This window comes from Zootoca vivipara, chromosome 2, assembly GCF_963506605.1.
Source record: "Zootoca vivipara chromosome 2, rZooViv1.1, whole genome shotgun sequence".
Lineage (NCBI taxonomy): Eukaryota > Metazoa > Chordata > Lepidosauria > Squamata > Lacertidae > Zootoca > Zootoca vivipara.
In genome coordinates, this window is record NC_083277.1 from 576,981 (window position 1) to 604,577 (window position 27,597).

Genomic DNA, 27,597 nt, shown 5'->3' on the forward strand with positions numbered 1-27,597 from the left:
AGTGACGCCTCCCTCCCAGCTCTGTTATCCTCTTCTTTTCCTGAAAAGGTCCCAGGTTCGATCCCCGGAGACGGCAAGGAAAGAGACCTCCCCCCCCCCACTTCCGAAAAAGTCCTCCCCCTTCATCTTTTAATCCATTGCCAGGAGAGGGGGGGGATCCGGTCATTTTCACACCCATTTCCCCACGTGGGGGAGGCAGGGCTGTGACGTAGTGTGTCCCCGTTACAACAGCCCTGCAGAGTAGACTGGAGTTGGGATGTGCCTTTGGGGCTTGGGCCAGTGACTTACGACAACCCTAAATTGTGTTATCCCTTGTCTATATATATATATATATATATATATATATACACACACACACACACACACACACACACACACACTAGCTGGCCCGGCCACACGTTGCTGTGGGTTTTTGAGTCTAATGGACCCTTTTCTGTTAAATAGACCTTCATAGTCTCCCTTCAGTGTCCCCTCACCTGCCCTGTCCCAACCCTGACTCCCCTACTGTAAGTTTCAAAAATAAGACTCCCCCACCGATGTGGGTTTCTGAAAATGTCCCCACCCCCACTGTTTTGGCTGACTCAGGGTCCTACCTCCCCCCCCCCATGGCTAGCCTAGAGAAGAGAAGGTTAAGGGGTGATATAATAGCCATGTGTCTAATATATCAAAGGATGTCATATGGAGGAGGGAGAAAGGTTGTTTTCTGCTGCTCCAGAGAAGCGGACACGGAGCAATGGATTCAAACTTCAAGAAAGAAGATTCCACCTAAACATTAGGAAGAACTTCCTGACAGTAAGAGCTGTTCGGCAGTGGAATTTGCTGCCAAGGAGTGTGGTGGAGTCACCTTCTTTGGAGTTCTTTAAGCAGAGGCCTGACAGGCATATGTCAGGAATGCTTTGATGGTGTTTCCTGCTTTGCAGGGGGTTGGACTGGATGGCCCTTGTGGTCTCTTCCAACTCTATGATTCTATGACAGGACGGGGGGAGGGGGGCACATGAACAAGGTCTCACTTGCACCCGATAGGAGCTGGACCGATGCCCTCAAGGGAGCCCGACCGGTCCTGTGCCTTCGCTCCAATATTATGCTACCCCAACAACACACCAGACCCCCTCCTGAAGAAAGATTGGTTTTCCCTCCCCAAACCCCGATAAGCGATCCCATGGGTGTGCAGTTGTGAATGAAGCTCGTCTTTGAAGAAAGCTCCATTCTAGCCAACCAGGAGAATGCATTGGTTCTGCAGAGCCAGCTCAAGGATTTTGGCAGGAGGAGAAGGGACTGGCTGCAGATCAAAACCTCGTTACCTAGTAAACCAATTATAATGGGAAACATTGTATCCTAGAAGAGAAGCAGTTTGTATTCAGAAAACCTATCATGCTTGGAAATTCATTCCTTCTAGCAATCTCCCTCATTACAACGTCATTTTGTAACATATAACTGAGTTATACCATAATATAAATATCAGTGGAAAGATAATTTAATGAAGAATAGAATGCAATAACGTTTATGAAGGATTATTTATTACAACAGTCGTCATAAAGAAGAAACGTGAAACAAACAGAAAAAATTAGATATACAGGCAGAATTGCCACATTGGCACTTTGTGATGAATAAGTGGGTTTTGCGTTGAGGTTTGGGGACTCGGTCTCTAAAAGGTTCGCCATCACTGCCCTCGGATCATGTCCACTTTCAAAGGTGGAGGGAGGCTTTCCACCCTCAGGGCCCAGAGGGGGCTCCTGCCTTGGGGCAGCTGGTGGAGTTGGAGGACGTTGACCCTTAGCACTCTCGCTTTGGGACCTGCCTGAACCTCCTTCCACATTAGACTCATCCTTACATTGCTTTGAGATGCTCTGGTACGGCCCCTTCTTCCCTGTGCCCCCTTCCCTCCTCATGCAAGACGTGCAGCTAGGAACAGAGCCTTTCCTGCTTATGCCACTAAATACAGTGGTACCTCTACTTATGAATTTAATGCGTTGCAAACGCACATTCATAAGTCAAAAAAATTGTAAGTCGAATCCCATAGGAATGCATTGGGAGAAAAAAATCGTAAGTCAAAGCAACCCTACCTAAAAAATTCGTAAGTAGAAAAAATCCTATCTAAACCGCATCCAAGATGGCGGACAGAGCTCCATTAGTAAGTAGAAACATTCGTAAGTAGAGTTACTCATAAGTAGAGGTACCACCGTACCCCTTTTATTTCTCCTGCCACCAAATACACAATATATCTACAAATCAAAAGAATAGATGATGGTTTCAAGATTACCTTGGGCATATAAGGAGGTGCTTTCAGTCTTTGTGTGTCTTCATGGTTGCATCATTGCAATGATAACAGTGGGAGTGATGCTGCTATTCCTATAATATTTATCTAACTCTGCTTCCAGAGCAACACCTCCAATCTCAGCTCCACTTTGTGCAACTCTCCATTCCCAGATACAAACATTTCCAACTCCCTCCCCCAAACACCAAAACCAGCTCACCCTCAGTCCATCCTCATTCAGAAGCAACACTCCAGACTCTAACACTCCCCCTCCCTATCTAACAATACATTAAATATTATATGCTTACTATCCTCTATAATAATAATTAAATATCATATGCTTACTATCCTCTATAATAATATCCAAGTGTCTCTGCGTCCAGTCCCTGTGTCCGTGGGATTGTGCTACTGCGCATGTGCCCCACGAACAGCCGTTGGGACTTGGAGGCCCTTCTTTGAGTTTATTCATGGCTTGTAGCGTTTCCACTCTTACAACTCTTACCCCTCAGAGTCTTTGGGTGGTTTGTAAGACTTCCACTACAACTGAACTTCTATCCCCTTCCCTAGGACTTACATGGTTTCTCCCCAGTATGAATTTGTTGATGTTTTGTAAGAAGTCCACTCTGACTTTAAATGGTTTCCCTCCTGTGTGTGTTCGATGATGTGAATTCAGTTGCCCACCCGTACAGAAGCTCTTTCCACACTCCATACATTAAAATGGTTTCTCACCAGTGTGAGTCCGTTGATGAATTCTAAGGTTTCCACTCTGACTGAAGCTCTTTCCACACTCCATGCATTGAAATGGTTTCTACCCTGTGTGAGTCCGTTGATGAATTCTTAGTGTTCCACTATAAGTGAAGCTCCTTCCACACTCCATACATGTAAATGGCATCTCTCCTGTGTATGTTCGATGATGTGAATTCAGTTGCCCACCACTACAGAAGCACTTTCCGCATTCCATGCATTTAAATGGTTTCTCCCCCGTGTGAGTCCGTTGATAAATTCTTAGTGTTCCACTCCGACTGAAGCTCGTTCCACACTCCATACATTTAAATGGTTTCTCCCCAGTGTGTTCCCGTTGATGTCTTCTAAGGTTTCTAATAATAGTGAAGCTCTTTCCACATTCCATGCATTTAAATGGTTTCTCCCCCGTGTGAGTTGGTTGATGTTCTCTAAGGTTTCCAATAGTAGTGAAGCTCTTTCCACACTCCATACATTTAAATGGTTTCTCCCCTGTGTGAGTCCGTTGATGAATTCTTAGTGTTCCACTCTGAATGAAGCTCTTTCCACACTCCATACATTTAAATGGTTTATCCCCTGTATGAGTCCGTTGATGGTTTCTAAGGTTTCCACTCTGACTGAAGCTCTTTCCACACTCCATGCATTTAAATGGTTTCTTCCCAGTGTGTTCCCATTGATGTCTTCTAAGGTTTCCAATAATAGTGAAGCTCCTTCCACACTCCATGCATTCAAAAGGTTTCTCCCCCGTGTGACTCCGTTGATGTCTTCTTAGTTCTCCACTCCGACTGAAGCTCTTTCCACACTCCATGCATTTAAATGGTTTCTCCCCTGTGTGAGTTCGTTGATGAATTTTAAGGTCTCCACTCTGACTGAAGCTCTTTCCACATTCCATGCATTTAAATGGTTTCTCCCCAGTGTGTTCCCATTGATGTCTTCTAAGGTTTCCAATAATAGTGAAGCTCCTTCCACACTCGATGCATTCAAAAGGTTTATCCCCCGTGTGACTCCGTTGATGTCTTCTTAGTTCTCCACTCTGACTGAAGCTCTTTCCACACACAATACATTTAAATGGTTTCTCCCCCGTGTGAGTCCGTTGATGGTTTCTAAGGTTTCCACTCTGACTGAATCTATTTCCGCACTCCATGCATTGAAATGGTTTTTTAATGGCTTCTTCGTTATTTGCATTGAAATGGCCCCCCAGATTTCTGGCGGCCTTCTCCATTGTCTTCTTTGGAGGGCAAAACGGGGAGGAAATCCTATTTGTTTTCTAGGAAGAAAACAAAGGAATATTACACACATCAATCAACACCTGCTCTTTTTTTAACATCTCATACATTCTCTGCTCACCTCCATATGTTCCAAATTTTTAAGAAAGGCAAATGAAATAATGTTAAATAATTGTAATGCATCACCAGCCTTTCATAACCCTTAATCAGCGTTAATGAAGTAGCATTTTCTTAGAATACGCTTGAACTGTAGAGTTTACTTTTTATAAAAAAAGTGTTTTCTCATAGGAAAGGGAGCTGTTCTATGTCCATGAAGCTGCCCACTATTCATCAGGGTCCTAAGTTAAATGAATACAATTTTGTGCACTGGAAGCAACATTTGATAGTGCTTCTAGAAGCAACAGAAGTCTTGGAAGCTACAGTGGTACCTCAGTTTATGAACTTAATTCGTTCTGGAGGTCCGTTCTTAACCTGAAATCATTTTTAATCTGAGGTACCACTTTAGCTAATGGGGGCTCCCACTGCCGCCATTGTTCTCAAGAACCATCTACATGGGAGGAGATAGCAACTGCAGAAGCCTCTCTCTGGAGGAAGGCCACACAGAAGGAATGTTGTACTGCATCAGAAGAAGACCTGGACCCTTACTGACCTACCTCCCGGTAAGAAGGCCATACAAAGGAAGTGGGTGTTTCAGATTAAGAAAGGGGCAGAAGAGGAAGTGCAGCGCAAGGCTTTCCTCAACGCTATGGCAAAGATTATGATGAAGTCTTTGCGCCAACTGTGAGGTACAGCAGCGTAAGAATGCTTTTGAGCATTGCAGCCGCCAAGCAAATGGAAATGAGGCACATTGACATTGCAAGTGCCTTTCTTCAGGGTCAAATTTCAGAGGCAACCTAAAGGTTTTATGAAACCACATGAGGCACATTTAGTGAGCAAACTGCAAAAGGGACTTTATGGACTCGATGCTTGAGCCTGGAATCAGAAACTGAATAAAATGCTGATTCAGCTTGGGTACAAGCAAGGCCATGCCGACAAGGGCCTGTTCAGCAAGTCAAGTAAGGGAGCATTTATTTTTCATAAGTTTTAGCTTTTGCTGATGACTTGATTCTTGCCAGACACTATATGCACAGGTTGTGAAACACCTAAGCAAAGAGGTTGAGGTCAAGGAACTGGGAAAGATCCAGAACTACCTCGGAATCCAAGTTGAAAGAGAATAAGATGGGTCATTTCTTCTAAATCAACGGCAAAGGATTCATGCCCTGATCCAGAATTTACAAATGCAAGATGCACACCCAGTTGCAACGCCCATGGCTACTGACTTCTTAAAGAATCAGCAGGATTTGAAACCATTGCCTGACACCATAGAATCCAGGTCAGCAATTGGTAGACTTTTGTATCTTGCTACCACTTGCAAACCTGATTTAGCTAATGCTGTGGGAATTCTTAGTAGGAAGTTTTCCTTGAATAGGACTGATGGGCGTGAAAAGGGGGGTACGGTGTTTGAAGGGCACAATGAATTGTAAATGGAAGTTGCCAGCTGTTGGTAATCCTGAAAAGTTTGGGGATATTGATGCAGATTGGGCCGGATGTACCACTGACTACAAATCAACAAGTGGATATGTATTTTTGTTTGGGGAGGGATCCCAGATTTAAGAGATCTGAAATAGTGGCAGTAATGGAAACCGGGTGTGTCACAGTGGCCGGAGTGGACTACTTCAGAGTAACGACGCTACGCAGCTCTGCATTTTATTCTTTTATTGGTGCTGCGTATTTACAGTGCTCAAGTCATTGCTATTTACACGGAGCGATGTTGTCAGTCGGTTTCAGAACCTCCTAATGGCTTTTGGCGCGTCTTTCTCCAACACAAAAGCTTTGGCAGACCCATCCTCTTGCCCCTCCTCTTCCTGCGTAATTCTGGAGTTGGAGGGATGGGTCTTCCCCCCTTGCTTGCCCCTTCCTGTCCCACCTGGGACCCTGGCTCCTCTACCTTGCCTGAGCCTCGGACACGACTTCCTGCTTCCCCACTGGAATCGGAACTCTCCCTGCTTTCCCCTTTGCTCGGGGACGGGCTTGAACTCAGGAGGGGAGGGACTTCGCGATATCCCCTGTCCCTCACATCCACCCCCCTCCCAAGCTCTCCTTCACCCCTCCCCAGGCCCCCCCCATGTGTCGGTGACGACTGGAAGCCTAAGAACTCAGTGCTCTCCGAGCCCGTTGGTGTGAATACCTCCCCCCAGTCCTGCGAGCCCCCCCCTTCCGCCTGGGCGGACGGGAATCCCAAAAAGTCCGTGGCGTCAGAGCTGGTGGGGGTAAAAACGTTCTGCCAATCTGCTCCTTCCTCTGACTGGGTGGATCTCGGTGACACCCATACCTCATCCTCTGGTTCCTCAAACTCCGCTTCCCAGCGCCATGGTGAGCTGCTCTCCCGTGCCTCCTCCTCCTCCCCCTCCCTTTCCATGTGCCAGGGCTTGGGTCTGTGGGGAAAGAGGGCGTGAAATTCTTCCACCCAGAATTCCTCCTGTATCTGAGTGGCTGGGACCCATTCATTCTGGGACGGTGGAGCATCCTCCCATGCCATGAGGTACTCCAGTCCCCCCACCCCCCACCTTGAATCCAGGATGGCCGTGGCCTCATTGAGTTGCTCCCTGCCTTCCCTCTCCCCCCCTCCCTCGGGGGTTTGTTCGCTGTCTCGGAGCCTGCTGCTTTCCCTGTACGGCGACAGCAGCGATCTATGAAACACTGGATGCACCCTCATGTCCTCTGGCAGTGCCAGCCTGTATGCCACCGGGTTTACCTGTTGCGTGACCGTGAAGGGGCCCAGCCTTTTGGGTGCCAGCTTTTTGCACCTCCCTCTGGTGGGAAGGCCCTCCGAGGACAACCACACCTTGTCCCCCACCCTGATGACCTCCCCTTGTCGCCTGTGGCGATCTGCCCCCTTTTTGTACGCTTCCTTGGCCCTCTCCAAGTGTTCTCTGAGCTGCTGGTGCACCGTCTCCAGTTCCTCTGCCCAATCCTCAGCCTGTGGGCCCTCCTCCTCCTCCTCCTCCCTCTCCCTCTCTGGGAAAGATCTGAGGTCGCGCCCGTAATTGGCCTTAAAGGGCGACACCCCTGTGGAGACGTGCACTGCATTGTTGTAGGCAAATTCTGCTAGTGGCAAGCGATCCACCCAGTCCGTTTGCCGCTGGCTGACGTAGCATCTCAGGTACTGCTGCAGAATGGCGTTGACCCTCTCCGCTTGTCCGTTGGTCTGCGGGTGTCTAGCCGTCGACAAGCTGACCTCCACCTGCAGGAGGTTCATGAGCCGCCGCCAGAACCTGGAAACAAATTGGCGGCCACGATCCGAAATAACCCTTAAAGGTAATCCATGCAGTCTGAAAATGTGATCAACAAACAGTTTGGCTGTCTCTTCTGCCGAGACTGCCCTGGCACACGGTATAAAGTGACACATTTTGGACATAAGGTCCACCACCACCAACACTGCAGTCTTACCCCTGGACGAAGGCAGATCCGTGATGAAGTCCATGGACACCACTTCCCACGGCCTGTGTGGTGTGGCTAAGGGCTCCAGCAACCCTGGTGGCGCTGCTCTGACCACCTTCGCCCGCTGGCAGGTGGTACAGCCCCTTACATAGTCTCGAACATCTTCCCGCACCCCTGGCCACCAGAAGTGTCTCATGACTAGGTGAGCGGTTTTGTCCCTTCCAAAATGCCCCGCTGTAGGGTTGTCGTGCATCTGCTTGAGGACCGTACGTCGAAGCTGGGTGGTGGGTAGGTACAGCGCACCCTTGTAGAAAAGCAGCCCTCTGCGTTCTGCAAAGTCTTTTGCCTGCTCCCTCCCCCCTCTCAGTTCTCTGAAGATGCGGTTGGCAAATTCATCCGCTGCCGTCAGTGCTGTGAGTTCTGCCTCGCTCACCACAGCTGCTCCGCAGGACCATGCCGACGGGGGGAAAATGTGCCTTGGGGCTGGTGGCGCCTCCTCCTCCATGTACTCTGGCTTGCGGGAGAGGGCATCCGCCCTGACATTCTGCTCCCCCGGGATGTAGTGGATGGAGAAGTTGAAGTTCGAGAAGAACTCTGCCCACCGTATCTGCCGCTGGTTGAGCACCCTGGCAGTTCTCCAGAACTCCAGGTTCTTGTGGTCTGTGCACACCTGGATGGGGTGCTTCGCGCCCACCAGGAAGTGTCGCCAGTGCTGGAACGCAGCGTAGATCGCAAGAAGTTCCCTATCAAACACTGTGTAGTTGCGTTCAGGCTGTGTCAGCTTCCTGGAGAAGAAGGCACAGGGTCTCCACTCCCTGTTGGCGTCCAGTTGCAACAAAATTGCGCCCACAGCTTTTTCAGAAGCATCTGTCTCAATGCGTAGGGGCGCGTCCTGCACCACATGGAACAGGTTTTGGTCTGAGGCGAACACTCTCTTGAGGCTTTCGAACGCTGCTTGCGCCTCTGTTGTCCACTTGAACTTCTGCTTGCCTCTCAGGCAGTCCGTGATGGGAGCCGTAACGCGAGAGAAGTTCTTGATGAACTTCCTGTAGAAGTTAGCGAAGCCTAGTAGGCGTTGGGCATCTTTGCGCGTCCTGGGGCTGTGCCAGTCCAGGATGGCCTGCACCTTGTCCTTGTCCATCGCCAGCCCCTTGTCTGACAGCTTGTAGCCCAGGAAGTCCACCTCTTTGGTGTGAAACTTGCACTTCTCCAGCTTCACATACAGGTGGTTCTCCTTCAGGCGTTGCAACACCTCTCTGACATCTTTCACATGCTGCACTGGGTCATTCGAGTAGATAAGGATGTCATCTAGGAAGACCAAGCATTTCCTGAAGAGGAGGGACCCCAGGACGTGGTGCATGAAGGCCTGGAAGCATGCTGAGCCCCCTTGCAAACCGAAGGGCATCACCAGATATTCAAAAGAGCCCAGAGGCGTGAACATCGTGGTTTTCCATTCATCTCCTTCCCGGATCCTGATCAAGTTGTACGCCCCCCTTAGGTCCAGCTTGGTGAAAATCTTGCCCCTGCGTGCCGCTGTCAGGAGATCATCCACTCTGGGCATGGGGAAAGCCACGGGCTCTGTCACCGAATTCAGCCGTCTAAAGTCCACCACAAGACGGCGCTGTTGCGTGTCTTTCTTGTCCACCCAGAAGACCGGGCTGCCCCCTGCTGCCTTGCTTTCTCTGATGAACCCCCGCTTGAGGTTCTTGTCGATGAAAGCGCGCAGATCCTCCAGCTCCTGGTCTGACATGGCGTACAGCTTGGCTGGGGGTATCGTCGCCCCTGGCACCAGGTTGATCTGGCAGTCAAAAGGCCTGTGCGGGGGTAGGTGGTCGGACTCCGCTTCGCTGAAGACCTCCTGCAGGTCCCAGTACTGCTTGGGTATTGCCTCACCCCCTTTGATATGCATGGTGGCCACCGTGGCTATCGGAGGCCCCTCCCCTGGTTGGTGCTGCATGCAATGTTCCAGACAAAAGTCTGACCCAAACGTGATGCACCTCTGGTGCCAACTGATGGAGGGGTCGTGGCGCGCCAGCCAGCTCATGCCCAAGACGATGGGGGGGTCTGAGATGGTGGTGACGTTGAACGCCAGTGTCTCTGAGTGCCTTCCCACCGTCATTCTCATGGGGGGGGTTTGATGTGTGATGGCCCCTCCCAGCAGCTCCCTGCCGTCAATGGTTGCTACGTGCAGAGGAAAATCCAACTGCAAAAGCTGGATTTGGTGCTCTTCTGCAAAGCTTCTCGAGAAGAAGTTGGCGGACGCCCCACTGTCAATTAAGGCGAGGACCGTCAGGGGATAGCCATTTGGGAGCGTTAGCGTCACTTCTAGAACCACTCCTGCTCTGGGAGGGGTGGGCTGGCTCTGCACCTCTCTGTGCGGGTGGGCGGGCTGGGGCTGTTGTCTGCTGACTGTGCCTGGCTGCTGCCCCTTGTCTCCTGCAGCCAGGCTTTCCCGTTTCCCTGCTGTGGTGCTGCGTCAGTGGGGGAGGGCACCACCGTTCCCGCCTTTCCTTGCCACTCCCTGCGATGTGGGCAGTCTCTGACGAGATGCTGGGGTGAGTTGCAGAGAAAGCAATTCCCGCCCCTTCCCTCCTTGCGTCTTGGCGCCGCTGGGGTTTGAAAAGCCCGCGCGCGCGCGCTATCAATCTGCATGGGCTCCTGGTCCTGGCTGGCTCCAGGCGTGGCCTGAAAGGGTTGTTGAGGGAGTGGCTTCTCCTGCGACCGTGGGAACCAAGCCCGCTTTGCGCGCGTCGCTTGCTTGTCGTTCCACCGGGATTCCTGCCTCACCCCCACCGCCAGAGCTGCTTTGCTCAGCTGATCCATAGTACTGGGCTTTGGACCTCTCGAGAGTTCATCCTTCACCTCCTCGCTCAAACCCAAGTAAAACGCAGCTTGCATGGGAGGCGAATCCAAAACCCACCCCAGTCTGTGCACCAGCATGGTGAATTTCGCCCAATATGCGCGAACTGTCATATTTCCTTGGCGTAAATTATGCAGTTCCTCCTTAGTCTGGTCCAAATGACTATCGGACGAATACATCGTCCTCAAACCTTCTAGAAATTGTTGGACATTTTTCATGCAAGGATTCTTGGTTGCGATTAATGGTCTTAGCCACTCCCTGGCTGCTCCGGTGAGATGTTCCACAATAAACGCTACTCTGTGCTCATCATCGGGGAACTCATTCTGGTGCAGCTCAAGAGCATACACGATCTCAGTCTCAAAGCCCTGAAACTCCTTCGGGTCTCCATTGAACTTGCTTACAAGGGTCCCTGCTCTCCTTCCTGGCAGCACTTGGACTTGGGGAGCCCCTCCCGCCTTGTTTTTCTCTGCATCCAGCTTGTTTTGGAGGTCTACCGCCACCGCCCTTAAATGCTGCTCTTTTTCCTGGAGCTCTCTCACCTGTTCCGCAAGTTGTAGCCGGTCGTCCTGGACCTTCTTAGTCTCCTCTTTAGCTGCCTTCAATTCTCCCTGCGCCTGCAGCGACAGCTGTTGCAGTTCTAGCTGGGCTTGCTCAGCGATCTGCCGCCACTTCTCCGCCTCGGACACGCTCATCCCGGCAACTCCGAAGTAGCCCAAAAATGATTAGGAGGTTGCTGTCACAGTGGCCGGAGTGGACTACTTCAGAGTAACGACGCTACGCAGCTCTGCATTTTATTCTTTTATTGGTGCTGCGTATTTACAGTGCTCAAGTCATTGCTATTTACACGGAGCGATGTTGTCAGTCGGTTTCAGAACCTCCTAATGGCTTTTGGCGCGTCTTTCTCCAACACAAAAGCTTTGGCAGACCCATCCTCTTGCCCCTCCTCTTCCTGCGTAATTCTGGAGTTGGAGGGATGGGTCTTCCCCCCTTGCTTGCCCCTTCCTGTCCCACCTGGGACCCTGGCTCCTCTACCTTGCCTGAGCCTCGGACACGACTTCCTGCTTCCCCACTGGAATCGGAACTCTCCCTGCTTTCCCCTTTGCTCGGGGACGGGCTTGAACTCAGGAGGGGAGGGACTTCGCGATATCCCCTGTCCCTCACAGGGTGGAATGGAGAGAAGGAGTTGGGCACAGGTATCTCTGGGTAGGAACCCTTTCGATGCTTCTCCATAGAAAGACCGGGATGTGGGTGAGACTGTAGTTGCCAAGACTGAAGCCTCAAAGGGCGGAAAGAATAAAGTGGGCTTCCTCCCTGTCCTCTTTCCCCCAATGGTTAGACTCCCTATAAGAGCCCCCAGCGCCCCATGCAGGAGCTGACCTGGGACTTCTGGCAGGGCAAGGCCTGAGCTTCAAGGGAGGAGAGGTGGGTGGATCAGGCCTCCTGTTCAGGGACCTCTCCCTGGTCTACACGAAGGAGATTCCTGGGCAGGAGGGAGAAGTCAAGGCAGGCAGCCCCCAAGTCTCTCTCTCTCTTCCTTTCCCCCCCTCCTGCCAATGCTGACTTTGATCCCTCCCCAAGGGATGCTTCCCTCCCTCCCTCAGCCCCCCAACTTCCTCTGCCGTCCGCCCCCCCCCAATCTCCCCTCTGCCCAGAGGTTTCCCTGGCTGGCTCCCCCTTCGTCCTGCCCACCAATTCTCTCCCAATCTAGCCCACCTCTCCATCCAGAGGGGCCTCGCCAGATGAGCAGGGAGGGGGGAGAGGAGGGAGACAGGGTGGGGTCTCTATCCAGGCCTCTCTCGTGGCCCCCATTAACCCTTCCATGGACTCCCTCTCTCTAGACCAGGCATGTCCAAAGTCAGATTTGGGGGCCTGATCTCACTGCGATCTAAAAAAGGTCAATAATTATGGGGTAAAATTGTAAAAAATGGACCTTGAGCTTGTTTGGAGGTTCTACTCGACTTGGAAGGTCATAATAATGCTTTTGGATGGCATGCATTTTCATGGTATGACAAGGTCAAAGTTCATAGAGGTTTTAAAAATCACCTTATTAGAAAAACCCTCTTTAATGTGTGGAACAGGTATAAAGACCTGTTTGAACCAAAAACACCCAGATGGATTTCACCGGCAGAAGCTAAAACTCAAAAACGATTGAATATGTCAGTAAACTGGTTGAGATATAGGGATATCTTAGTGCAAGACGGTGATCCGATAAAGTTAAAACCATATGAGGAGTTGAAGAGTAAAGTAAACGATTGGTTTCAATACCACCAGATTAATGAAATGTTTAAAATGGATAAAAAAGTTGGTTTTCAAATGCAAAAGTCCAAGATAGAAACAGAATTGTTAGATTCCAAAAGTAAAAATTTATCTAAAATGTATAATGTATTGTTGGAATGGCATACGAAGGATGAGCAAACAAAAAGCGTAATGATAAAATGGGCAAATGATGTGGGGCACAACATCATGGTGGAAGATTGGGAAAGGTTATGGAAGCACAACATGAAATTTACCGCAAGTACAGTTTTAAAAGAAAATTTAATGAAAATGATGTACAGATGGTATCTGACTCCGGTAAAATTAGCTAAGATCTATCATAAAAAAGATAATAGGTGCTGGAAATGTAAAAAGCAAGAAGGTACTTTCTTCCACCTGTGGTGGACGTGCCCCCAAGTGAGAGACTTCTGGGAAAAGATTTATAATGAATTGAAAAAAGTGCTGAAAAGCACCTTTGTTAAGAAACCAGAGGCCTTTCTACTTGGGATAACAGGGGATGATATCCCCAAGAAAGATGTTGTTTTCTTTTTGTATGCCACAACAGCTGCAAGATTACTATTGGCAAAGAATCGGAAGAATGAATGATTACCAACCGTGGATGAATGGCAGAAGAAATTGATAGAATTTATGGAACTGTCTGAGTTGACGGGGAGCGAAGAAGCAGCGGAAGAAGACTGGAAGAAATTTAGAATTTATTTGAAAAATAAGCATGTAATGGTTGATTTAATGGTAGTGAGGGAGATACTAGGATGTTGTAGATTATATAAGGGTTTGAAAATAAGTATTGTTAGAAGATAGGGATATTAGAATCAAGATGAAAGATATAGATTAGGTGTTTAAAAGATATAGAGATAATAGATATAATAATTATGGTAATATGGTAATTTTGATGAAAATTTAGAATTTATATAAGATTTAGAATTTACTAATTATGAAATGTAAAGAAGCGCAGCAGAAGGAGGGTGAGAAAGTCAATAGATTACAAATAAGATTTAAGTTATGATTTTTATACTTTCTTTTTTTCTGTGTTTTGTTTTCTTCTTTTGTTTTTTGTATTTTTTGTGTTTAATATTTTGTATGTCTGAAAACCTTTAATAAATATTTTTTTTAAAAAAATAAATATGTAAAAAATGGTCAACAACTTTGGTCTGCCCTCATGCATCTTCACTTCGTTAAATCTGGCCCTCTTTGACAAAAGTTTGGGGCCCCCTGCTCTGGACAAGAGGGAGCCACCAAGCCTTGCCCCAGAGATGCCTGCCAGGGGGATCCCAGAACAGGCAGAGGGGCGCCGAATGGAGGCCTCGCTTCAAGTCCCAGCCCTGCTGGGGAGCTGAGCATCTCTTGACAGCTGAGCACCTCCTTGCGCTGCAAAGGAGACCTTGCAATGCAAACCCTGCCGGTGCTCCCTCTGCAGAAAGGACCCCCCTGAACCCCCATAAGTAAAAGGCAGGAAGGCTGATTTCTTTGGGGGGGCTTGCAGTGAGAACCCTGAGAATGGAGGGTCCCTGATCTGCAGCCGGATTCCATGGATCAGGGCCTGTGCAGATAGCGCCCAGGGAGGGAGTTGTTCTTGGGGGGGTCTCCGCCCCCTTTCCTCCCTCCCTTCCCCCCCAGCTCTACCTCTTTGTCCTCCCTGCTCCCCCCTCCCTTGCTCGCTCTTCTATTCTCTTTTCCTTTCCCTCTGGGGGAGGGGCTCCTTTATCCCAGCAGGGCCCCTCCCCCGCTCGACTGACCCACAGAAAGAAGGGGGAGGGGAGGGGGGAAAACTCCCCTACTTTCCTTCCTCCCCCCCCCTCGCCCCAAATCCTGCCCTCCTTTCCCAGCTGCCCTGTTTGCAGATTTATCTCTCTCCCGCCCTCCCGCCCCCACAATATATATAGATATAGATATAGATATAGATATAGATATATTTCGCACCTCTTTTTCCTCCTCCTCTGCCGACCTGCTCCTCTTCCGGGAATGTGGATGGAGGCCCCTCCCCCTCCCCTTGGCCCCTCCCCCTCCCAACCTCCCTGCCTCTCTAGGAAGCGGAGCTCACTGACCCTGGGGGGGGGAGGAATGAGTGACGCCTCCCCCCCCCCCCAGAAGACACAAATTCTCCTCCTTCCAAACAAGCTCTGAATATCCTGTTTCTTTCCTGATCATCTCCCAGGTTCGATCCCCGGAGGCGGCAGGGAAAGAGATCCCCCCCCACCTCCCAAAAAGTCCTATCATCTCTTTTGATCCCTTCCCAGGAGGGGGGAGGGGGATGCGGTCATTTCCCCGCCCATTTCCCCACGTGGGGGAGGCAGGGCTGTGACGTAGCGTGTCCCCGTTACAACAGCCCTGCAGAGTAGACCGGAGTTGGGATGCGCCTTTTGGCCTTGGAAAAGTGACTTAGGATGATCCTAAATGGTGTTCTCCCTTGTCATTATATATGTGTATACATTTCCCCCCTTCTCTCCACTGCCCCTTTGAAGAGCCATAGCATCACATAATCTGAGGACCTTAAGGGTCATCTAGACCAACCCCCTGCAAGGCAGGCATCTCAGCTCAAGCATCCAGGACAGGGGGCCCCCCAACCTCTGCTCAAAAACCTCTCCTGGGAGTCTGTTCCCCTGCCAAGCAGCTCTTGCTGTCCGAAAGGCTTTCCAAATGCTTAGTCAGAATCTCCTTTCTTGCAACTTGAAGCCATTGGTTGGAGTCAGACCCTACAGCCTAGAATAGAGTTATCTTTTTTTATGGCTGCATCACCCTGTGGACTCATGTTAAGCTAGTGGTCCACCAAGACCCCTGGATCCTTTTCACATGTCCTGCTAGTCTTGCCTAAGTGCAGGGCCTGACATTTATTTGTCCCTGTTGAAATTCATTCTGTGACTCATTTTGTTATTCAAGGAGGTGCCCCAGCGGAGCTGCTATTCCTGTTACAGGAAATCTCAGGGCAGCATTCATAGTGCAAGTTGCACTTTGGCCTAGTCTCTTAAATGGCCCCTCAGACTCCCCTATAGGCCCCACTTTGGCCTAGTCTCTTAAATGGCCCCTCAGACTCCCCTATAGGCCCCACTTTGGCTTAGTCTCTTAAATGGCCCCTCAGAGTCCCCCTCAACAGTCCCCTGTAGGCCCCAATGTGGCTTAGTCTGTGAAATGGGCCGTCAGAGTCCCCCTTCAGACTTCCCTATAGGCCCCACATTGGCGTAGTCTCGACTTAAATGGCCCCTCAAAGTCCCCCCTCAGAGCCCCCTATAGGCCCCACTTTGGCTGAGTCTCTTAAATGGCCCCTCAGAGTCCCCTATATTCCCCACTCTGGCTTAGTCTCTTAAATGGCCCCTCAGAGTCCCCCTCAACAGTCCCCTGTAGGCCCCAATGTGGCTTAGTCTGTGAAATGGGCCCTCAGAGTCCCCCTTCAGACTTCCCTATAGGCCCCACATTGGCGTAGTCTCGACTTAAATGGCCCCTCAAAGTCCCCCCTCAGAGCCCCCTATAGGCCCCACTTTGGCTGAGTCTCTTAAATGGCCCCTCAGAGTCCCCCTTCAGAATCCCCTATAGGCCCCACTGTGGCTTAGTCTCTTAAATGGCCCCTCAGACTCCCCTATAGGCCCCACATTGGCGTAGTCTCGACTTAAATGGCCCCTCAAAGTCCCCCCTCAGAGCCCCCTATAGGCCCCACTTTGGCTGAGTCTCTTAAATGGCCCCTCAGAGTCCCCCTTCAGAATCCCCTATAGGCCCCACTGTGGCTTAGTCTCTTAAATGGCCCCTCAGACTCCCCTATGGGCCCCACTTTGGCTTAGTCTCTTAAAGGGCCCCTCAAAGTCCCCCCCCTCAGAGTCCCCTATAGGCCCCACTCTGGCTTAGTCTCTTAAATGGCCCCTCAAAGTCCCCCCTCAGAGTCCCCTATAGGCTCCACTTTGGCTTAGTCTCTTAAATGGCCCCTCAGAGTCCCCTATATGCCCCACTCTGGCTTAGTCTCTTAAATGGCCCCTCAGAGTCCCCCCTCAGACTTCCCTGTAGGCCCCATTGTGGCTTAGTCTGTGAAATGGGCCCTCAGAGTCCCCCTTCAGACTCCCCTGTAGGCCCCACTTTGGCTGAGTCTCTTACATAGCCCCTCAGAGTCCCCTATAGGCCCCACTCTGACTGAGTCTCTTAAATGGCCCCTCAGTCCCCCCTCAGACTCCCCAATAGGCCCCACTTTGGCTTAGTCTCGACTTAAATGGCCCCTCAAAGTCCCCCCTCAGAGTCCCCTATAGGCCCCACTTTGGCTTAGTCTCTTAAATGACCCCTCAAAGTCCCCTATAGGCCCCACTTTGGCTTAGTCTCTTAAATAGCCCCTCAAAGTCCCCCCTCAGAGTCCCCTATAGGCCCCACTTTGGCTTAGTCTCTTAAATGGCCCCTCAAAGTCCCCCCTCAGAGCCCCCTATAGGCCCCACTTTGGCTTAGTCTCTTAAATGGCCCCTCAGAGTCCCCCTCAACAGTCCCCTGTAGGCCCCAATGTGGCTTAGTCTGTGAAATGGGCCCTCAGAGTCCCCCTTCAGACTTCCCTATAGGCCCCACATTGGCGTAGTCTCGACTTAAATGGCCCCTCAAAGTCCCCCCTCAGAGCCCCCTATAGGCCCCACTTTGGCTGAGTCTCTTAAATGGCCCCTCAGAGTCCCCTATATGCCCCACTCTGGCTTAGTCTCTTAAATGGCCCCTCAGAGTCCCCCTTCAGAATCCCCTATAGGCCCCACTTTGGCGTAGTCTCTTAAATGGCCCCTCAAAGTCCCCCCTCAGAGCCCCCTATAGGCCCCACTTTGGCTTAGTCTCTTAAATGGCCCCTCAGAGTCCCCCTTCAGAATCCCCTATAGGCCCCACTTTGGCTTAGTCTCTTAAATGGCCCCTCAGAGTCCCCCTTCAGTCTCCCCTATAGGCCCCACTTTGACGTAGTCTCTTAAATGGCCCCTCAGAGTCCCCCCTCAGACTCCCCTATAGGCCCCACTTTGGCTGAGTCTCTTAAATGGCCCCTCAGAGTCCCCTATAGGCCCCACTTTGGCTGAGTCTCTTAAAGGGGCCCCTCAGAGTCCCCTATAGGCCCCACTTTGGCTGAGTCTCTTAAATGGCCCCTCAAAGTCCCCCTTCAGACTCCCCTATAGGCCCCACTTTGGCTGAGTCCCCTATAGAGTCTCTTAAATGGCCCCTCAGAGTCCCCCCTCAGACTTCCCTGTAGGCCCCATTGTGGCTTAGTCTGTGAAATGGGCCCTCAGAGTCCCCCTTCAGACTCCCCTGTAGGCCCCACTTTGGCTGAGTCTCTTACATAGCCCCTCAGAGTCCCCTATAGGCCCCACTCTGACTGAGTCTCTTAAATGGCCCCTCAGTCCCCCCTCAGACTCCCCAATAGGCCCCACTTTGGCTTAGTCTCGACTTAAATGGCCCCTCAAAGTCCCCCCTCAGAGTCCCCTATAGGCCCCACTTTGGCTTAGTCTCTTAAATGACCCCTCAAAGTCCCCTATAGGCCCCACTTTGGCTTAGTCTCTTAAATAGCCCCTCAAAGTCCCCCTTCAGACTTCCCTATAGGCCCCACATTGGCGTAGTCTCGACTTAAATGGCCCCTCAAAGTCCCCCCTCAGAGCCCCCTATAGGCCCCACTTTGGCTGAGTCTCTTACATAGCCCCTCAGAGTCCCCTATAGGCCCCACTCTGACTGAGTCTCTTAAATGGCCCCTCAGTCCCCCCTCAGACTCCCCAATAGGCCCCACTTTGGCTTAGTCTCGACTTAAATGGCCCCTCAAAGTCCCCCCTCAGAGTCCCCTATAGGCCCCACTTTGGCTTAGTCTCTTAAATGACCCCTCAAAGTCCCCTATAGGCCCCACTTTGGCTTAGTCTCTTAAATAGCCCCTCAAAGTCCCCCCTCAGAGTCCCCTATAGGCCCCACTTTGGCTTAGTCTCTTAAATGGACCCTCAAAGTCCCCCCTCAGAGCCCCCTATAGGCCCCACTTTGGCTTAGTCTCTTAAATGGCCCCTCAAAGTCCCCCCTCAGAGCCCCCTATAGGCCCCACTTTGGCTTAGTCTCTTAAATGGCCCCTCAGAGTCCCCCTTCAGAATCCCCTATAGGCCCCACTTTGGCTTAGTCTCTTAAATGGCCCCTCAGAGTCCCCCTTCAGTCTCCCCTATAGGCCCCACTTTGACGTAGTCTCTTAAATGGCCCCTCAGAGTCCCCCCTCAGACTCCCCTATAGGCCCCACTTTGGCTGAGTCTCTTAAATGGCCCCTCAGAGTCCCCTATAGGCCCCACTTTGGCTGAGTCTCTTAAAGGGGCCCCTCAGAGTCCCCTATAGGCCCCACTTTGGCTGAGTCTCTTAAATGGCCCCTCAAAGTCCCCCTTCAGACTCCCCTATAGGCCCCACTTTGGCTGAGTCCCCTATAGAGTCTCTTAAATGGCCCCTCAGAGTCCCCCCTCAGACTTCCCTGTAGGCCCCATTGTGGCTTAGTCTGTGAAATGGGCCCTCAGAGTCCCCCTTCAGACTCCCCTGTAGGCCCCACTTTGGCTGAGTCTCTTACATAGCCCCTCAGAGTCCCCTATAGGCCCCACTCTGACTGAGTCTCTTAAATGGCCCCTCAGTCCCCCCTCAGACTCCCCAATAGGCCCCACTTTGGCTTAGTCTCGACTTAAATGGCCCCTCAAAGTCCCCCCTCAGAGTCCCCTATAGGCCCCACTTTGGCTTAGTCTCTTAAATGACCCCTCAAAGTCCCCTATAGGCCCCACTTTGGCTTAGTCTCTTAAATGGCCCCTCAGAGTCCCCCTCAACAGTCCCCTGTAGGCCCCAATGTGGCTTAGTCTGTGAAATGGGCCCTCAGAGTCCCCCTTCAGACTTCCCTATAGGCCCCACATTGGCGTAGTCTCGACTTAAATGGCCCCTCAAAGTCCCCCCTCAGAGCCCCCTATAGGCCCCACTTTGGCTGAGTCTCTTAAATGGCCCCTCAGAGTCCCCTATATGCCCCACTCTGGCTTAGTCTCTTAAATGGCCCCTCAGAGTCCCCCTTCAGAATCCCCTATAGGCCCCACTTTGGCGTAGTCTCTTAAATGGCCCCTCAAAGTCCCCCCTCAGAGCCCCCTATAGGCCCCACTTTGGCTTAGTCTCTTAAATGGCCCCTCAGAGTCCCCCTTCAGAATCCCCTATAGGCCCCACTTTGGCTTAGTCTCTTAAATGGCCCCTCAGAGTCCCCCTTCAGTCTCCCCTATAGGCCCCACTTTGACGTAGTCTCTTAAATGGCCCCTCAGAGTCCCCCCTCAGACTCCCCTATAGGCCCCACTTTGGCTGAGTCTCTTAAATGGCCCCTCAGAGTCCCCTATAGGCCCCACTTTGGCTGAGTCTCTTAAAGGGGCCCCTCAGAGTCCCCTATAGGCCCCACTTTGGCTGAGTCTCTTAAATGGCCCCTCAAAGTCCCCCTTCAGACGCCCCTGTAGGCCCCACTTTGGATGAGTCTGTGAAATGGGCCCTCAGGGGGGATTTGTGATTGTGAGAGGAAAAGGATAGGAGGATGGTGAGAGGATTATGAGGAGGATTGAGGGAGCGTGAGAGGGAAAGGGGAAGATTTAAGGAAGCTGCTAGGAGGGAAGGGCATTGATGTCCTGTGTCGCTGCTGAGGTCAGAGCCCCGGGACCCAGAGATCTGGGAGTCTCTTAAATGGCCCCTCAGAGTCCCCTATAGGCCCCACTTTGGCTTAGTCTCTTAAATGGCCCCTCAGACTCCCCCCTCAGACTCCCCTATAGGCCCCACTTTGGCTTAGTCTCTTAAATGGCCCCTCAGAGTCCCATATAGGCCCCACTCTGGCTTAGTCTCTTAAATGGCCCCTCAGAGTCTCCCTTCAGTCTCCCCTATAGGCCCCACTTTGGTTTAGTCTCTTAAATGGCCCCTCAGAGTCCCCCCTCAGACTCCCCTATAGGCTCCACTTTGGCTGAGTCTCTTAAATGGCCCCTCAGAGTCCCCTATAGGCCCCACTTTGGCTGAGTCTCTTAAATGGCCCCTCAAAGTCCCCCTTCAGACTCCCCTATAGGCCCCACTTTGGCTGAGTCCCCTATAGAGTCTCTTAAATGGCCCCTCAGAGTCCCCCTTCAGACGCCCCTGTAGGCTCCACTTTGGATGAGTCTGTGAAATGGGCCCTCAGGGGGGATTTGTGATTGTGAGAGGAAAAGGATAGGAGGATGGTGAGAGGATTATGAGGAGGATTGAGGGAGTGTGAGAGGGAAAGGTTTCCTTTCGGAAGATTTAAGGAAGCTGGTAGGAGGGAAGGACATTGTGTCTCTGCTGAGGTCAGAGCCCCGGGGCCCAGAGGCCTGGGATGTCCCGCCTCTCGGAGCGCCGAGACCTCGGACCCGACTCTGCTGCCACCGCCGCGCTCAATCTGGAGAGGGAGAGGTGTCCCTCCGAGAAAGGAGCCTCGGACCCCTCGACACCCCCCCGCTGCTGCTGCGCTGCCACACCGGGATCGCCCGGAGATCCGGGGCCGGAGGGTCCCAGGGGCCAAAGCGGGGTGCGGAGGGGTAAGGAGGAGGCCCTGGCCCAGTAGCCCCGTCACCGAACTCCCACCGCTGCCACCGAAGCGAAGAAGAGGACCCTGAGCCCCCGTCCAAACAATGACTATCATCAGTCCAGGTAAGAAAAAAAGAGGAATTTAATTTTTTTTCATCTACAATACTGTCTTAATTATTTTATAGTACAGTACATTGATTATTGCCTTCATTTTATGTACCAATGGTCTTGGTAGACAATAAAATTCGTGTTAAATTGCTGCTTTAGGGGTTTTTTTTCATTGTCTGGAACGGGTTAATCCACTTTCCATTGCTTTCAATGGGAAAGTTCACTTCGGTTTATGAACGCTTCAGTTTATGAACAGACTTCCGGAACCAATTGTGTTCATAAACCGAGGTACCACTGTAGACATTCTTCATCATACATTCTTTCTCAAGCTTATGAGAAAAATATAGAGCCTTATGCAAAAGCCACAGAGACTTACAAACGAACAAATCTTAAAATAATAATAATAATAATAATAATAATAATAATAATAATAATAATAATTTATTATTTATACCCTGCCCATCTGGCCGGGTTCCCCCAGCCACTCTGGGCGGCTTCCAACAAAACAGAAATTCTAAAACACAGAAATCGATCAAACATTAAAATACAGAGATCCATCAAACATTAAAAGCTTCCCTAAACAGGGCTGCCTTGAGATGCCTTCTAAAGGTATGGTAGTTGTTGTTCTCTTTGACCTCTAGTGGGAGGGCATTCCACAGGGTGGGAGCCACTACCGAAAAGGCCCTGTTGATATCTAATCCCAATGAGCTTTTGGAATGTTTGACTGTTTTCCAGATGTTTAGCTCAGTCTTTTGATGTCCTTTAGATAAGTTCATCAACACTTTGTTTTAAGATTTGTTCGTTTGTAAGTCTCTGTGGCTTTTGCACAAGGCTTTATATTTTTCTCAGAAGCTTGAGAAAGAATGTATGATGAAGAATGTAGAATTGACTTGGAGATTATTGTGTGTCGCCCCCGTGTTGCAAGCAGGGTGGGGGTGGGGGGTGGGCGACTGCAGAATCCGGGACCGGCAGCCGCGTGACACCGGAAGTTGCGTAGACGCTTTGCCCATCTATGGGCACCAACAATGGCCGCTGCCGGCTTCGAAAGTCGCGTCTACGCATGTCCAGAAGTGCGTAGACGCAACTTCCGGTGTCGCTCTGCCCATCTATGGGCACCAAAATGGCCGACGACGACACTAAGAGTCGCATCTACACACTTCCGGACATGCATAGAAGTGACTTTCGAAGCCGGCACCAGCCATTTTCGGTGCCCAGAGATGGGCAAATCAGGGGGGGGGGGGGAAATGGTCGCCGGCAGGAGAATATAAGGGAGAATAATGGGAGACAAAATGATAAGGGGGACCCGCAGGGTAAAGAAAAAAAACGGGGGTTTCCCAGGGAAAACGGGGTACTTGGCAGCTATGCTTGGCTGCTCGCTTGCTGCCCAGCCCGCCTTCCCACACAAGGAAAATGGATAACCGAAGTGATGCTCAGAACAGGGCATGTTTGGCTTCCGAAAAAAGTTCCCAAACTGGAACACTCATCTCTGGGTTTGAAGTGTTCAGGTTCCAAGTAGTGCGAGAACTAAGCTGTTCACAAACTGAGGTACCACTGTATTTATTTTTCCCAATTTAATCTGCATTTGTTCCCCCCACCCCACCCCGGTGGTGAATTCCTTGGGTCAAAATGAGACCCAATATATTTTTCTAAGAAAAAAAGCACTGAGTTATACCATAACATACCATATCAGTGGAAAGATAATTTAATGAAGAATGTAATGCAATAACGTTTATGAAGGATTATTTATTACAACAGAAGTCATGGTTACAGGTAGGTAGCCGTGTTGGTTTGGGTCGAAGTAAAATAAAAAAATTTCCTTCAGTAGCACCTTAAAGACCAACTAAGTTTTTATTTTGGTATGAGCTTTCGTGTGCATGCACACTTCTTCAGATACAGTGAAATGGGAGTCCCCAGGCACTTATGTAGAGAAGGGGTGGAGAGGGGGTGGGGATGGGGAGGGGAGGGGAGGGGGGATCACTCAGAAGGGTGGTGGAAATGGGTGGTTGACTGACTGATAGCTGTTGATGACCGAAAACGACTGCAAATGGTTTTGCATGAAAAAGCAAGGGTTGAGATGGCTGAAGATCGCTTATCATGTATAATGAGATAAGAATCCGATATCTCTGTTCAAACCAGGTCCCTCCATGGTTTTGAGCTTGGTGATAAGTTGTAATTCAGCAACTTCTCTTTCCAGTCTATTTCTGAAATTCTTTTGTAGTAAGACAACTTATCACCAAGCTCAAAGATCTTCATACCAGGAGAGCATACCAGGAGAGGCGGTCCTGTAGGTACGAGGACTTTAAAGGTCAAAACCAGCACCTTAAATCTGATCCTGTACTCCACTGTCCATCAGCAGATAAATCTGGGTGTCATCAGCATATTGATGACAACCCAGCCCAAAACTCTGGACAATCTGGGCAAGGGGATGCATAAAGATGTGAAAAAGCATCGGGGAAAGGATTGTGCCCTGTGGGACTCCACACACCAAGGACTGTCCTCACGTCGGCAAGGCGGTGGTCTCAAAGTTTGTGATCGACCATGTCGAAGGCTGCTGAATGATCTAAAAGAATCAGCAGTCCCGACCCGCCTTGATCCAGCTGTCTAGGGAGATCATCTGTTAGGGCGACCAGAGCCATCTTGGTCCCATAACCAGGGGTGAAAGCCGGACTGAAATGGATCCAGAGCCGATGTTTCATCCAGAAACCTACGCAGCTGATCGGCAACCGCTCTCTCAATTACCTTACCCAGGTATAGAAGATTCGAAACCGGGAGGTAATTGGAAAGAGCTAAATAATAGGTGCTTTCAGTCTTTCTGTGTCTTTATGGTTCGATTATTGCAATTATAACAGTGGGAGTGATGCTGGTGTTCCTATAATATTAATCTAACTCTGCTTCCAAATTTCAGCTCCACTTTGGGCAACTCTCCATTCCCAGATACAAACATTTCCAACTCCCTCCCCCAAACACCAAAACCAGCTCACTCTCAGTCCATCCTCATTCAGAAGCAACACTCCAGACTCACACACTCCCCCTCCCTATCAAACAGTACATTCAATATTATATTGTGCTTACTATTGTGAATTGTTACCTTGATTACTTTAAATACATGTCTAGACAATCTTACATACAAACAACAAAAGCTCACATACGCTGTGATTGATGTGAGAGAAAGTGTCAAGTAGGAGAGAAACAGGTTCTACACTCTAATAACCAATGTATATTCCACATTCTTTCTATTTAAACCGTGTCTCTTCTTTTGATGGCCTGTAGAGTTTCCACTCTTACAGCTTTTAACACTCCGAGTCTTTTGATGGTTTGAAGACATCCACTACAACGGAACCTCTATCTAATTCCCTAGCACTTCTATGGTTTCTCCCCTGTATAAGTTTGTTGATGTTTTGTAAGAAGTCCACTCTCAGTGAAGCTCCTTCTACAGTCCATGCATTTGTTTCTCCCCTGTGTGAGTCCGTTGATGAATTCTAAGTTTTCCACTCTTTCCACACTCTGTACAGTTAAATGGTTTTCCCCATGTGAGTCCGTTTATGTATTCTTAGTGTTCCACTACAAGTGAAGCTCCTTCCACACTCCATACATTCAAATGGTTTTTCCCCTGTGAGTTTGATTATGTAAATTAAGGTGGTCACTTCTACTGAAGCTTTTCCCACACTCCATGCATTTAAATGGTTTTTCCCCTGTGTGAGTCCGTTGATGAATTCTAAGAACTTCATTAGAAGTGAAGCCCTTTCCACACTCCATGCATTTAAATGGTTTCTCCCCTGTGTGAGTCCGTTTATGAATTCTAAGTTTTCTACTCTGACTGAAGCTCTTTCCACACTCTATACATTCAAAGAGTTTTTCCCCTGTGTGAGTTTGATTATGTAAATTAAGGCTGTCACGTCTACTGAAGCTCTTTCCACATTCCTTACATTTAAATGGTTTCTCCCCTGTGTGAATCCGTTGATGAATTCTAAGGTGTCCACTCCCACTGAAGCTCTTTCCACACTCCATACATTTAAATGGTTTCTCCCCTGTGTGAGTTTTATGATGGTTAGTCAGTGCTTTTCCATCAATAAAGCTCTTTCCACACTCCATACATTTAAATGGTTTCTCCCCTGTGTGAGTTTTATGATGGTTAGTCAGTGCTTTTCCATCAATAAAGCTCTTTCCACACTCCATACATTTAAATGGTTTCTCCCCTGTGTGAGTCCGTTGATGAATTCTAAGTTTTCCACTCTGACTGAAGCTCTTTCCACACTCCATGCATTTAAATGGTTTCTCGCCAGTGTGAGTTTGATGATGGTTAGTCAATGCTGTACCGTCAATAAAGCTCTTTCCACACTCCATGCATTTAAATGGTTTCTCCCCCATGTGAGTCTGTTGATGAATTCTAAGGTGTCCACTCTGACTGAAGCTCTTCCCGCACTCCATACATTTAAATGGTTTCTCCCCTGTGTGAGTCTGTTGATGAATTCTAAGTTTTCCACTCTGACTGAAGCTCTTCCCGCACTCCATACATTTAAATGGTTTCTCCCCTGTGTGAGTCCGTTGATGAATTCTAAGGTTTCCACTCTGACTGAAGCTCTTCCCGCACTCCATACATTTAAATGGTTTCTCCCCTGTGTGAGTCCGTTGATGAATTCTAAGGTTTCCACTCTGACTGAAGCTCTTCCCGCACTCCATACATTTAAATGGTTTCTCCCCTGTGTGAGTCCGTTGATGAATTCTAAGTTTTCCACTCTGACTGAAGCTCTTTCCACACTCCATGCATTTAAAGGGTTTCTCCCCTGTGTGAGTCCGTTGATGTTTTCTTAGTGTTCCACTGTCACTGAAGCTCTTCTCACACTCCATACTTTCAGACTGCTTCTCCTCTCTCTTTCCACTGACTGTATTCTCCATTGTCTGGTTTGGGGGGTGAAGAGGGGAGGAAATCCTATTTGTTTTCTAGGAAGAGAAGAAAGGAATATTACACACATCAGTTAGCACCTGCTCTTATTTTAACATCTTGTATATTCTCTCTTGTCCTCCATGTTCCCAGTTTTTAGGAAATACAAATGAAATAATGTCAAATAATGGTAATGCAGTTCAGAAGCATTATCTTAGAATACGGTTGAACTGTGGGGTTTACTTTTTATCAAAAGTGGTTTCTCACTGGAAAGGGAGCTGCTCTATGTCCATGAACCTGCCCACTATTCATCAGGGTCCTAAGTTCACCTTTAAGTTCTTCATCCTCTGCACAATAACCCCCCACCCCTTGGACCACATTTTGTCCCCTTCGATCTCTAGATCTTTATTAATCACCTGGACGGTCCATTTGGCCTCTGGAGGTGCATATTGACCATTTTGGGAGACCCATATATAAGCCTAGTGACAAGGCTTGGTTCTTGTGGTTGGTTGAAGGAGTGCTCAGGTAGGAGAAAGTTCTTGGGGTTGGACCTCTATCTCTCTCAGCCTTGCATTATTGCATGGAGAGAGCTGGAGATGCAGAAGGAAAATAGCTGGAGCCTGACTGCTGGGAATCCCAGATTAAAACGCCCACCCCAATTACTATTGGTAATAATTATATGCCCCCGGGTCTCGCACCTGCCTCCTGCCACTGGCCTATCTTAGTGGAGAATCCCAGCCCAAGCCTCTCTCACTGTTCTTCCCCCTTTGCTCCTACTGGAAACTATTTATTAAATTTGTATATTTCTCTTCATCTGAAGATCACAATATGAAAATATGTGTGACGCTGAAAAGGTGACTATTAAAGGTGAAGAATACTGATTGTGGGAAAGAAAAGAAAGAAGATTACTCTGGAGAAAGGAAGGGAAACCAGTGATGTTTCCGCCTGAGTGTAAAGAAGAAGCCAGTCTTCAAACCAGTTTCATATTCCACAGCTGTTTTTCTCAGCCATGATTGTGTATTAGAACCTTTGCCACAGATTTCTTTTTTTCTCTTTCAGGTAAATCTTTATTTACTATCTTAAATTCATACTTCTTTAAACTTAATCACAATTGTAACAAACTATTAACTACAGCATTTCTTCTTCCCCTAAATTCATTTTAACACTATCTCACATAATAAATGTAAATTAACTTAGAAATAATAATAATAATAATAAACCATCTATATAAGAAAATAAAAAGGATTAAGACATTGCTGACTTCCCGACATTTCCCGATGTATTTTACCTT

At 49.4% G+C, this 27,597-nt stretch overlaps 2 protein-coding genes and 1 pseudogene across 2 annotated transcripts; all 3 read right to left on the minus strand.

The window, feature by feature from the left end:
- Positions 1-27,597, minus strand: part of LOC132591664 (oocyte zinc finger protein XlCOF6-like) — a 41,661-nt pseudogene that overhangs the window by 9,316 nt on the left and 4,748 nt on the right.
- LOC132591661 (zinc finger and SCAN domain-containing protein 2-like) lies at positions 1,141-14,779 on the minus strand. The gene is made up of 2 exons (XM_060271109.1): positions 14,753-14,779; positions 1,141-4,262 (listed from the first exon to the last, which is right to left on the minus strand). Exon 2 carries the CDS (start codon positions 4,215-4,217, stop codon positions 3,063-3,065), a length of 1,155 nt encoding a protein of 384 aa, XP_060127092.1. The 5' UTR covers positions 4,218-4,262; positions 14,753-14,779; the 3' UTR covers positions 1,141-3,062.
- Positions 22,748-27,535, minus strand: LOC132591666 (oocyte zinc finger protein XlCOF6-like). Its single transcript, XM_060271113.1, has one exon. The coding sequence runs from the start codon at positions 26,318-26,320 to the stop codon at positions 25,019-25,021; it is 1,302 nt and encodes a 433-aa protein (XP_060127096.1). The 5' UTR covers positions 26,321-27,535; the 3' UTR covers positions 22,748-25,018.